Source organism: Pyrus communis, chromosome 2 (genome assembly GCF_041283825.1).
Source record: "Pyrus communis isolate YQ-2024b chromosome 2, ASM4128382v1, whole genome shotgun sequence".
In the NCBI taxonomy this organism is placed as follows: Eukaryota; Viridiplantae; Streptophyta; class Magnoliopsida; order Rosales; family Rosaceae; genus Pyrus; species Pyrus communis.
In genome coordinates, this window is record NC_142566.1 from 17,234,115 (window position 1) to 17,246,248 (window position 12,134).

A 12,134-nucleotide genomic window follows, 5' to 3' on the forward strand; every position below is an offset into this window, starting at 1 on the left:
TTCTTTCTTAATCGAGTAAATAACATTTTTTTATTGCGTTAGATGATTTTTATTCGATTTGGAGGTAAAGATATTGCCCTCATTAGATATGCCCACCCATTTTATGGGCCAACAAACTTTTATATTTCTCTCCTCTTTTTGTGTGTCTAATGCTCTCCGTGTGAAAACCGCGGCACACATCACAACCTCCTCTAAATAATCGGTTTCCTTTCCTTCTGCTTGCTAGACTCCAAGCGAAACTTCGACACAGGTTCCTGTCCTCAAAATCTTCAGCCGACCTTCACAATTCTTATAAAATCCTCCAAATCTCTCAACTTTTTCAATATTCGATCCAAACCCAGTTCTCAAATTTCTCCCGAGTCCTAAAAATATCCAGTCTTTTTTGTTTTTGTTGTAGAAGATGAGTTACTACAATCAGCAGCAAGCTCCAGTTGGTGTTCCTCCTCCACAAGGTATGAATCATGTCGATTTTACCTTTTGGGTCAGTTTTGTTTTGGTTCTTGGAATTTAATACTCAAATTATTTATCGTTGGACAGGGTATCCTCCAAAGGATGCTTACCCTCCACAGGGTTACCCTCAGCAGGGGTATCCACCTGAACAGGGTTACCCTCCACAGGGGTACGCACCACAGCAGGGCTATGCTCCCCAGTATGCTCAGCAGCCCCCTCCTAGGAAAGAAAGTGACGGTTGCCTTCAAGGATGGTAAGCCCCCCCACTCCTCTCTCTCTCTCTAAATTCTTTGTCTAGATTATATTTTGTTTGATTGCAGAGTTTTCTGTTCTTAATCTCCACTTTTTATTTGGTTTCCTCTCATTTTATTTATTATTGATTGTTGCCTAAAAATCTATGAAGGTTTTGCTCTTTTTTTTTTGTTTATTTTTTTATATAATTTTACTAGTGATTTGTTGACTAAAACAATCTAAGAAGGTCTATTTTTATGGCTGAAGAAATTGACGATTGTTTGGTGGTCAAATATTTCTCCGCTTTTGTTTGTTTGTTTTGATTTCTTTTTAATAATATTCGAGTAATTTTTGTTGTGTAACAGTCTTAAGAAATTGCAGTCTTTTATGCCTGAAGATATTGATGCTTAATTTACATGTTGGTTTTGAATAGGATACTTATTGGAGTTCGAACATAACCGGTCCCTTTTCGTATTGCTTCGTTTTCCTTTTCCTTGAAGTTAAAGCCTGATCAGCAACATTTGCGTACGATCTTTGACATGGTTTGTTTATGTACCGTGCAGTTTAGCAGCACTCTGCTGTTGTTGCCTCTTGGATGCTTGCTTCTGAGGGATATCTCGGCGATTTACTCATTCATGATTCAAGCTTATGATCAAGTATTAGTGTCTGATGTTTAATAGTGTTGTTTCGTTTTGGAATATGTAATGCAGACTCGAGGAATTATATGTTGGATTTATGTGAGTAAATATACGTTTTGGATTTGAATAACAGCAGGCTTATGTCAATTTTCGGCATCATCATTCTTATTTTTTGATCAATCAGTCAACCGTGATCAGCTATCGTTTATCAGCTGATTACGGTTTACTATGATTGAGTTATGCTTATTGAACCCATCACATTGTCTACATTTAACGGTTCAGAGCGAGTACGGCGTATCAACTCTCTCGGGGTTACTTAAAAACAATCCTCATGAACAAAATGTGTTCATTTTGAAGTTACGTTGTTGTTTTCGCTTGGAAGTCTTATGTTTTGGTTTATTTTTTGGTTGGAAGCCATGAATTGTCGTAGAATGGACGCATTCTCTAGTGCTTTCAGTCTTTTCCCACCCAAAGACGAAGAATTTTGGTAGTGGATGGGCCTACCACTCGTGCCCACTCGTGCCATTTTGGAGTACAGGCAAGTATAGTGCTTTTCTAATGTTTGGCGATGTGATTGAATTAGAGATGCGTTGGTTGGGTGATATGAAGTTATCAACGACCTGATCCAGGGGCATTTTAGTTCAAAAAGCCATTTTTTTTAGTTTTAAGTAAGAGCCTTAGGTTGAATTTTTGAACTATAAGTTCGATGCTAAATCATTGTTGATCCAAGCACAGTCGCCAAATATATCGTTTTATCAAATAAAAAAGGATCGTTTAATTTGTAAGTTCCACACTAAAAAGGTTTGAATTTGATAGCTTTATGTGACATTTTGACATCTTTTAAATTTTGAACATATAATATAAATTTATATTTATCTTCTTTGCATTGGTAATGAAAGAAAATGAATAAAAAAGTTAAAAAAAATATTTAAACATTGCATTGGTAATGAAAAGAAATAAAAACGCAACGTTTTAAATCAATAAAAAAATTAATAAAAAAACATTTAATAATTTTTTTTTTCTTTTCTGAAGCTGCTATCAAATTTGGCACCATGGGGGAGAGATTTTATTTCATGTCATGCCACATCAAATTTGGTTTCTCAGTTGGAAAGCATTGCTGCAGCCTTTTTTTTACCGTTATTGTTGATTTTGACATTTAGACATCTCATTAGGAAATGCTCCTAGTTAGTAAACGAGGTCTTTTGTTATAAGGATAATGTTAGGGAGACTAAATTTTTAAACCAAATGATATCCATCATTAAGAAATAAGCATCTTAATCACCACTTAATTAATTATCCAGTCATTTACAACTACATCATTTGATTTAAAAAATTTGATCTTCGTAGCATTATCCTTGTTGTAAACCCTCTTCAATTTATTTTTTCTTCTGAGAGCATTGGTTTTGTGTTATAAGTAACGAATTATAACTTTGGTGTTGAATTAAGAAATCATTAAAATGGGTACAAAATTTGACAAATTGAGAGGCATTCATCATTGACCTCAATTCCATGAGAATTTTTCGTCATGTAAGTTGCACGCGTTTAAAAAGGAGCATAGTTACCAAACAAAACTTCTATACATAAAGCCGGAAGCCCCCATTCGGGGTCACGGGCGGCTTCACCAAAAAATAATGGGACAAAAATGCCTTTCAAATAAAAAAAAAGTTCAAAAATAGCAAAAAAAATAATACAAAGGTAATTTTAGTCATAAAAAGTTTTTTTTTTTTTTTTTTATAATTAATAATAATGGGATAGAAATGCCCTCCAAACAAAAAAGTTCACAAGCTACCAAAAATAATAAATAAAATAATGCAAAGGTAATTTGGTAATTTTAGTCATAACAAAGATTTTTTTTTTTTTAAGTTTTTATTTTTTAAATTTTTTATAATTAGTAACTCACTATTATGTGGAATATCCACGAGTTTCTTCTAGCATGTTCTAATATTATTTATTTAGTCCAATTGTACAACTCTTTGAATTTATGAGAGCTATGACTTATTATGTAAAGTTGCAAGTGTTGTATCGAATCATTATACAATCAGTTGTTTATTAAATATTATTTTCTTTATTTTTAAACATATTCAAGACATCTTAAGAGGCGCGTAGCCAAGCTGGAAATTTTTTCCGAAAATCCCAAACCAAACCAAAAAAATCTCGATCTCATACCGAAAAATTCTCAGACCAATAGTATCGAAATTTTGGGATCAATACCAAACTGATCCCGAACTTTTTGGTACGAGAATCGGGATTACTTTTTCAATGGTTCGGGAATCCCGAACTGAACCGAAAATATATATGTATATTTATTTTGGTTGCATGCATGTTGAATGTTAAATTTAAGTAATTTGAGAGTAGACTATATTAGAAATAGAAGTATGAAATTAAATAGTTTGGAACTTTGGAACATCAATTTGACTTGGTAAGAAAGTTTTGATATTTCAATTGGTAAAAAACCTAAATTTCAATTGATGTGAAATTGGGCAACAAAATTTTAACCCAAAGGCCCAAATGTTAGGCCACAACCCAAAAATCTCAAATTTATGCCCAAAACCCAAAACACAATCCCGATACATCCCGAAATACCAAAAACATTTCGTTAATCCCGAAAATTGGAAATACCAAAATTTCGGTTCAAGTTTTGTCTTCAAATTCCATCCCAAAAATTTTTGGTTTGGGATTCGGGATCCCATTTTCAGTTTGGGGTCCTATACTGAACCATCCCTACGTGTAGCGCCAGTGATAAAAAAGAAAATAATGAAATAAAAAAATAAAAAAATGTCTTTTGCATGGACGTGAGCATATGTATTAAGGATAGTACAGAAGAATTTCTCAGTCAAAACTTGCTAACCTTGCTATGGTCCTTCAATTTTCTTAGCAAGTGAACAGATCCATATGATTAATCAGTGGGCGATGGAACAAGCTCCTAAGAGAACTACCGACTTGCTCCTTCTACTGATTGGGTATACTTCATGTTGAAATTCTACCATCTGCCGAATTCTATGGAGTTAGCTTGCTACTTGTTCTCCGTCTATGTGGGTGGCGAAAGTGTCCATATCCACTCGAATTTGAATGTTGATATTGTTGATATGATCCCGATATCTAGTTTCAATACATTTATGTACGTTGTCAATGTGGCGGCGGTATGCGATATTAATATCATCATTCGCGTTATTTGAATCGCTTCATGTATTGTAGCAGATCACTTTTGACCCACTTGTGCCATACCCTTTCTTTACTGTATCACTCCTTTGATTTCAATCAAACGGCACTGAAACGCTTAGCAAATTACTCTTGTAAGAAAAGACCCGGAAGCTCCCAATCTACCAAACAGTGAGCCCAGAAGGAGAAAGCAGACATATTTCCAAGGCAGACTCTAGCCCAAGAATCCTACATAGCTTCATGCTATCCATTAAGATACTTTTTTTTTTTTTTTTTTTTTAAAGGCGATTTAAACTTAAAGATCCATAAAGTGTAGGGGACATACCATTAAACTAATAGTTAGTTCGAAATTTTGAGTAGAAATTTTATTGTCACACATTGGCCATTTCTAAAAGGTTTCCTCACTTTATAAGGTTTTGTCTCTTATAGATAGTGATTGGAGTAATGAACCTTTGAGAATGTCACATCCCAATCTCATACCTGTTGCGAACAGGCATAATCTCACTATATATACATCCGTTTGCATGACATTTAGAACACAAAAATTATCAAATTCTTCTTCTACGTTCCTAAACCTTCTTACTGAGAGAATCACACATAAATTTGCCAGAAGTTAAGTTTTTTGGTGCTGAAAGTCTTACTTGATCGTTGAATCCTGGTGAAGCAGACGTCCGTAGAACTACAAGCACTGAGTAGGGACAAAATTTCTATTTCAAGAACATTGCGGTACACAAGCCTCGATCTTCAAGTTATCTGTTTTATATTTTTGTTTTGTTCATACTTTGTTAATTTCCTACTCACATTTATTATTTATTAGCATATAGAATTTTATCACAAATTGTTGACATATATCCAACAATAGTTAGTTCATAAATTGACTAACTTAAATTCACTAGAAGAAACCACTTTCTTGCACGTTCACAGCTAATGAATGCTCATTTTGTTAAGATTTTAAAGACGGACTATCGGCTTATTGTCAATCATACTTAACCATATGCATAGCTCGACAAGTGTTTAGTTTAATTACAAAAAACCTCAGTACAATTAGAAGTATAATCATTCAATATAAGTTATAATTTATCTTGTAAAGTTTCTCCAAAACACTCCAAAACTTGATTAATTGCTCTCTCTTTGTATCGTTTAACCCGCTAACTTGTTTATCACAGATTCTTTTGAAAGACAACACATTTGTGTGTTTCCTTGTTTTTCTTTTCCTCCCTCTCCCAAATCCAACGCCAACAAATTCGATTTTTATGGCGATTGTTTTTCACGACCACAATTATTAGAGATGCCAAAACGCAAAAGTATGTCACAAAATTTGTTCATTTCGATTTTTTAAACTGCAGTGACACTCTGGATTGCTACTATTCGTTCCATGTCTTGTCTAAGGACACAATCAAATATAATATAGAGCTAGTGAATAGCAGCTACTACCAAATTAGTGGAGATGGTCAAATTATCGATGAGTGCTAGATGCTAACTAGCATCTTTGGTTTTATCCTACTCCATGAATTGACGATGAAATGACCCTACTACTAAAGGCATTACAATTATGGAAGACATTTGCTAATTGAGATTTTATTATAAAATTAATTGGAAATACAAGGAAGGGCTAAACTTCGATAAGCCCTTGCAAAATTTAGAGCGAGTGAATGGCTAGAAAATTAGTGAAGATGAGGCAAACCTTTAGAAGCATATTTTGAGAAAATAAAAGTTTAAGTAAAAATTCCTAAACGTAATTGTGGATGCAAATTTCTACCTTTTTTTTTTCATTTGATGAAAATGCACATGTAAAACAATAATACCTAAGATCAAGGCCAAAAGCCTCATGCGTTCACAATGATTTTTTTTGAGGGGGGGCGGGGGGAGGCTTTGGCCGAAGATTCTCTGATGCCAAAGTTACAATTGAGAGAGAAAATGTTTAGGAAATTTTAGGGAGAGAATGAACTTAGTTTTTTGGTGGAGAAATGAGACTATATATAGGGGCGTGGCTGGCCCTATTTGGAGAATAGGGACGGGCCACTTATGGTAGTTTTTTGAGGTTAATTGCAAGATATTATGTAAAATAATATCTTGCAATTAACCTGGTAATCAATCCTAATTTAAATAGAATAATTGAGAGTTACCTTTTGAGTGAGGATTTGATGAAGAGGGTTTTGAATAAATATCATTTTGATCACCTTTGACTCTTCCTTAATTAAGCCGTTATTGTCCGCTGCATGAGTGTGGAAATCTTAGTGTGCCTCGAGGGTAATTTTATCTTTTTTCACCCAAAAGTCCACGTGTCGCCTCCCTAATTTTCTTGATTATTTGTGGCTCTACAAATGCCTCCACACCTTTTGGGTTACTCACAGGAAAAGGCAGCAGGTCTAAAAATCTTCCCTTGCTTTAGGAAACGTAAGATTGTTTCCTATTTTGATGTAGATTTCCACCTTAGTTGGAAATTAGATCATTCTAGGAAAGGGAAATAAATCACTTCTAAAGTCTATTTAAGTCTACCTTAAGTAGATGATTAAATCAACTTCAGAGAACAATTTATTCTACCCTACAAGAAAGAGAAAGCTAGAGGATATTTGTTCCCCATCCCCTAGTAGTCTTCTGCACTTACCCGTGCAAATGACCGTTTTTCATTTCTTTCTTCGTCTTCTCCGCACCGCACTGAGGTAAGAAAAATTTAATTTTCCTTATCTTCTTTTTAGATAGTGTTGTCGCAGGGCAGCCGTCAGGGTAATGAGGCACGTCGGCTAGCAAGGGCCAGAAGTCAGCTTGGCATGGGCCGAGGAATGTTGTGGCAGGGACCACTGCTTGGCCTGCTTGACTTGGCTAGAGCCAAAGGCAGCTGTGCGGCTAGGGTCGCAGATTGAAGCGTTGGGGCACAGTGCTAGGCGAGCCACATGGCTCATGTCCTTTAGGCTATTGGTCATGATGCAGACCAGGTTGGCGATTAAGAGAAATGAAAAGGTTGCGAGCTTTATGGGCTGTTGGAATGTTGGGCATGCAGACATCTTGCCTGCTGGTTCGAGAGAAAAAAAAATGAGGGAAAAGCCATAATTGGTTAAGCTCCTTCGTTGAGTACTGTGAATGGCATTGGTTGCTTAGTCTTCTTTGGCGGGAGAAATGTGGGCTGCTCTCGAGAGATGAGATAAAGAGGATCAAGGTGGATGCATTGGCTCATCCGATCGTTGTCATGGAACGTACTATGAATGAAGGTGGAAAAAAGAGATCTTTCCAGCCCGCTGAATAGATGCCAGTTGAGAAAAAATCGAAGACTTCATCTGTTGCTCATAAGGGTCCGCCTGATGTCGAGAGGCTTGTGATTGACTTGACTTTTTCCAATGGGAAGAAAAATGAGGCTGCTAGATTTGAGCCTGTGGTGCCTGCCATGTCGAAAATGGCTAGTACGATTGATGATAAGATGTCTCAGCATAGAGGTTCTGTCATGCCCCCAGTGCCGTTGTACAAGACGTCTATTAGGAGTTAAGTTCGGTTCACCTTTAGGTAAGGTGAACTTTGATGCTAAAGTGGCGTTAAAGCCCACTCTTTTTGCTGTTAGGACTGATTCGCCTACTGAAAAAGAGAAGACTACTTGCATGCGTAGTTGTGAAAAATTCACCAAGCCTGTTTCTGGAGAGTCTGCTGAGATTTATGCACTTTTGAAGCCTGATCTGTTTAAAGATATGGACACATATGACAAACTTGTTGATGGCGTTAGAGGGGTTGTTTGCCCAAGTTCATTTGCGATGCATACGACCCAGTATAGAAGGACTGTTCTACTTGTCATGATGCAGAAAAACGATGATTATGTCAACCAAGTCTATGCTTCTTGATTAAGAGGATACTAAGGCTACCAAAGAAGTGGCAAAAACTATGGCATCTGAAGCTTATTCCTCTGCCGAGAAGATCAAGAGGTTGGAGTATGAGCTCGTCGCTTTGAAGAGGTATAATATCTTTGCCCCCCACTTTTTTGCAACTTAAGACCACTTGCCAGGATATCGTTGATTTGAAGACTAGGCTTGACATGATCTAAGTTAAGTATGGAAGTGCAGAGAAAGAGATTGGATGTTACATGTGCAGAGAAAGAGATTGGATGTTACATACCTTAGATTCAAGATCTTGAGCATACCGTTTCTGAGCTTCGTTCTACTGCTTACGCAAAGGATGAAGAATTGATTAATGATTATAATCAAGTGATCCACTTCAAGAAGGTCATCGATAGGCTTGCACTGAAGATCAACGAAAATCTAAATAATGAAGTGGATGAACTGCAGCGGGTCCGTGTTGGTCTGCTTGAGGAGAACGAGTAGCTGAAGGGCTTAAGGCTGGGCTCGAGGCTTCGGTCGTTCAGAGTCATGCCGATTTCTACAAGCTTGGTTATGTAGATCATTACTTTGGTAGGCCGTTTGATTTTGAGTTTACTGGGAAAGACTTCGAGAATTTCTCTATTTATTTGGAAGACTTGCTTGCCTTTACTTTTGAGGCTTCCATTGGTGAAGTAGTTGGAGAAGTTGGTTCCCAGGTTGGGCCAGCCGAAGGTGAAGTGCTGGATGATGTCGCTGTTGAAGGTGTGGCGACCAAGTAGTCGTGAGATGTCCAAGCTGTTGAAAAGTAGTCTTTTAGGTAACCTTTAGGATTTTCTTTCTTTTCCTTGTCACTTTTTGCTTTGCTTGAACTCCTTCGGCCTTTGCTATTTTTTTATCAATTTTGATATAAAATTTAATAAACTTGCTTCCTTCGCTTTTCTTCATCTTCGCTTCTTTTGTTTACACCCAACCTTTGACCTTTAGACCAGCGGTAGGCATGCTGTTTTTCTATAAGCAAATAGGCCCACGTAGCCTATGCAGTCACATGTGTTAATGTAGAACTTTTGCAAAGTTGTTAGCCATAAGGTTGGTAGTCGGATTCCTTACTTACAAAAGCAGACTAGTCTGCGTGACCACTTGGCTATTAACCTTGGCTTTCTTCAATCCTTTGAATTGTGTGGCCTGCATCACAACATACTAAAGATTTTTGGGTCATGAAATTCGCTAACATTTCGTATCAAAAGTACGCGGTTGTATGGAATTTCATAAGTAAGGGTCTGAGAGAACTTTCTGCTTTTTATGTAACCAATTACATAGGTTACGAAGCAAGTATCACAACACTTTAGGAATTAGTGTAAATCTAAACGATCATTATGCGCTTGACAGAGGTGAAGCTTATTGACTGTGTAGCATGTTGGCAGTGGATAGAGCTTCGTATATGCATGCTAACTATTTAACCTTTCACAAAAAATGTGCGGTTGTATAAGTTTACCGCGGCTTACTACTCAAAGGGCAAGCCGTAGCAGTATTTTGGAAACCGTAGGCTACCTTAGTGCACTTGGTAACAGCTTTAGGGTTCCAGGGTAGCCGTCCATAAGGCGTATTGCGTAATGTACCTCCTCCGTCTCTGAGGCCCGATTCCCTACGGATTAGGCCAAGAGACCTAAAATCCTTTAATTAGCTAAGCCTTGGAAAAAAAAACCATTGTGGCTACTTCTAGGAATCTCGACGCAAGCCATCGTGCACCTAGGAATCCCGGAGTGTAAGTGTATCTTCCCGCATTGAAGAGCAAACCCATGTAGGTGTCGGGGAATTGGTTTACTCTCGCACTAGAGAACATGGTTGGTCTTCAGGGGGCGCAATTCCTACGATAAATCCATAAAAAGGGCGCGATCTTCTTTTGAAATGCAAGAGTGATCAGTTGTTGTAAGCATGCAGCCGAGCCAAGTTGTAGATTACTTCTGAATTCCTCTTTGAAAAACAAGTGAAACGAACAAAAACTTAGCTGTAAGGTAATAATTGCATAACAATTGGATAATTTTTGGCTTGCGAGGTGGTGCCCGTCGAGCTGCTTGAGTCTTCAGGCTTTAATGTAGTAAGAGGTTACTCATGGTACTTCCTCATATTGTAGGCGTTCCACTATTTTTTGATCTCTTTGTCGTTCACGGTATCAATGGTGTAGCTACCCTTACCACCTACTCTGCTGATCTTATATGGACCTTCCCAGATGAGATCCATCTTTTTGAAGCCTTTTCTGCAATGAGGGATGAAGATTTTTCTTAGGACTAGATCTCCAAACTGGAACCGTTGAATCTTAGCCTTTTTGTTGTAGCTGGAGATGAACTGCTGCTGGTAAGCTACGATGCGGGTGATGACCTTTTCGTTTTTCTCATTTTCCAGATCTAAGTTTGTGGCTATCTTCTTTTTGTTCTGCTCGATGCTTGTCAGTAGAGTGCTGATACTTGGCACAATGACATTGGGAGAAATGATTGCTTCTTAATCAAATGCCAAAGAGAAATGAGTTTCATCGATTGCTTGTCGTTTAGTTGTGTACGCCCATAGACATTTAAGGAGTTCGTATGGCCATTTTCCCTTCTTGTCGGAAAGGGATTTCTTGAGGCAGTCGAGAATCGTCTTGTTAGATGATTCGCCTACCCATTGCCTTGGGGATACCTTGACATGGACATGTGCTGCTTAATGCCATATTTTTGGAAGAACTTCGCCAAATCTTTGCCTACGAATTACGGGCCGTTGTCTATGACGACGGATTGAGGAAGGCCAAATCGGCAAATGATGTTCCACTATATAAAGCGCTCTATGTCAGTCTGGGTTGTGGTTGTCATGGGCTTTGCTTCCACCCACTTGGTGAAAAAGTCAGTTGCCACGATCATCATGCCTCTGCTCCCAATAGTGGGCGGCATTGGCCCTACCAATTCGATTGCCCATTGCATGAACGGCCAAGGACTTGTTTGCATGTGTAGTTCGCTAGCAGGCAGTGTTGGTACCGGTTTGTAATGTTGGCAGCAGTCGCACTTTTATACTAACTCATTAGCGTCTTGATGCATATGAAGCTAGTAGTAGCCTTCGTGGATTAAACTTATAACTTTTAGGTCGTCGAGATACGCTAGGCAGCGAAGATATGGTCCAGTGAAGGATCTTTGGACGAGAATATCGTTCCATGTATAGTAACGCGTTTCCTTTGTTTGGAGCTTTTCAGACTCCAATCTTTCCATGGGGAATGTGTCATTGACCAAGTAGTCTATAATGAAATCTTGCCAGTTTAGAGTTATACTAACTTGTGACACCTCGGCTGTTGGCTCCGCCTTTATGCTTAGCTTGTTTAGATATTCCACCGAAATAGAGTGTTTGAGTAGGTGATCGAGGGCAGAGCCTAGGTTGGGTAGTACGTCCACGTGGGCATTGTTTGCCTATGGAACTTGAGTGAAGGTGTAAGTCTGAAATACCTCAAGTTGTTTTCATACCTTCTTTAGGTACTGCGTCATCTTCAGATGTTTTACCGTGCACTCCCTGGTAGTCTGGCTAGTGATTAGTTGGGAATCATAATGAATTACAAGATTTTTCACCGCCAAGTCTTTTGCCATTCAGAGGCCTGCTAGTAGGGCTTCGTACTCTACTTCATTGTTCGATGCTTTGAAGCATAGAGTGATTGCATGCTCGAGCATCGAACCGTCTGGGGTGATAATGACCATGCTTACTCCCCGGCCCTTGTAGTTGGATGTGTCATTGACGTGCAAATGCCTGAAGTCTCTATCGGGTGAAGCAGATATGGCTAAGGCATGTTAGGTTGCCTTTGATGCATCGTTGGGTCGCTCTGTTGTGTCGCCTAGGCTAGGAG

General features: G+C 38.2%; 1 protein-coding gene across 1 annotated transcript; it reads left to right on the top strand.

Annotated features, from left to right (window-relative positions):
- Nucleotides 1-224: 224 nt before the first annotated feature.
- On the top strand, nt 225-1,466 carry WIH1 (cysteine-rich TM module stress tolerance protein). The gene is made up of 3 exons (XM_068487850.2): nt 225-452; nt 538-703; nt 1,245-1,466. The coding sequence occupies exons 1-3, from the start codon at nt 401-403 to the stop codon at nt 1,288-1,290; spliced, it is 264 nt and encodes an 87-aa protein (XP_068343951.2). The 5' UTR covers nt 225-400; the 3' UTR covers nt 1,291-1,466.
- Nucleotides 1,467-12,134: the final 10,668 nt, after the last annotated feature.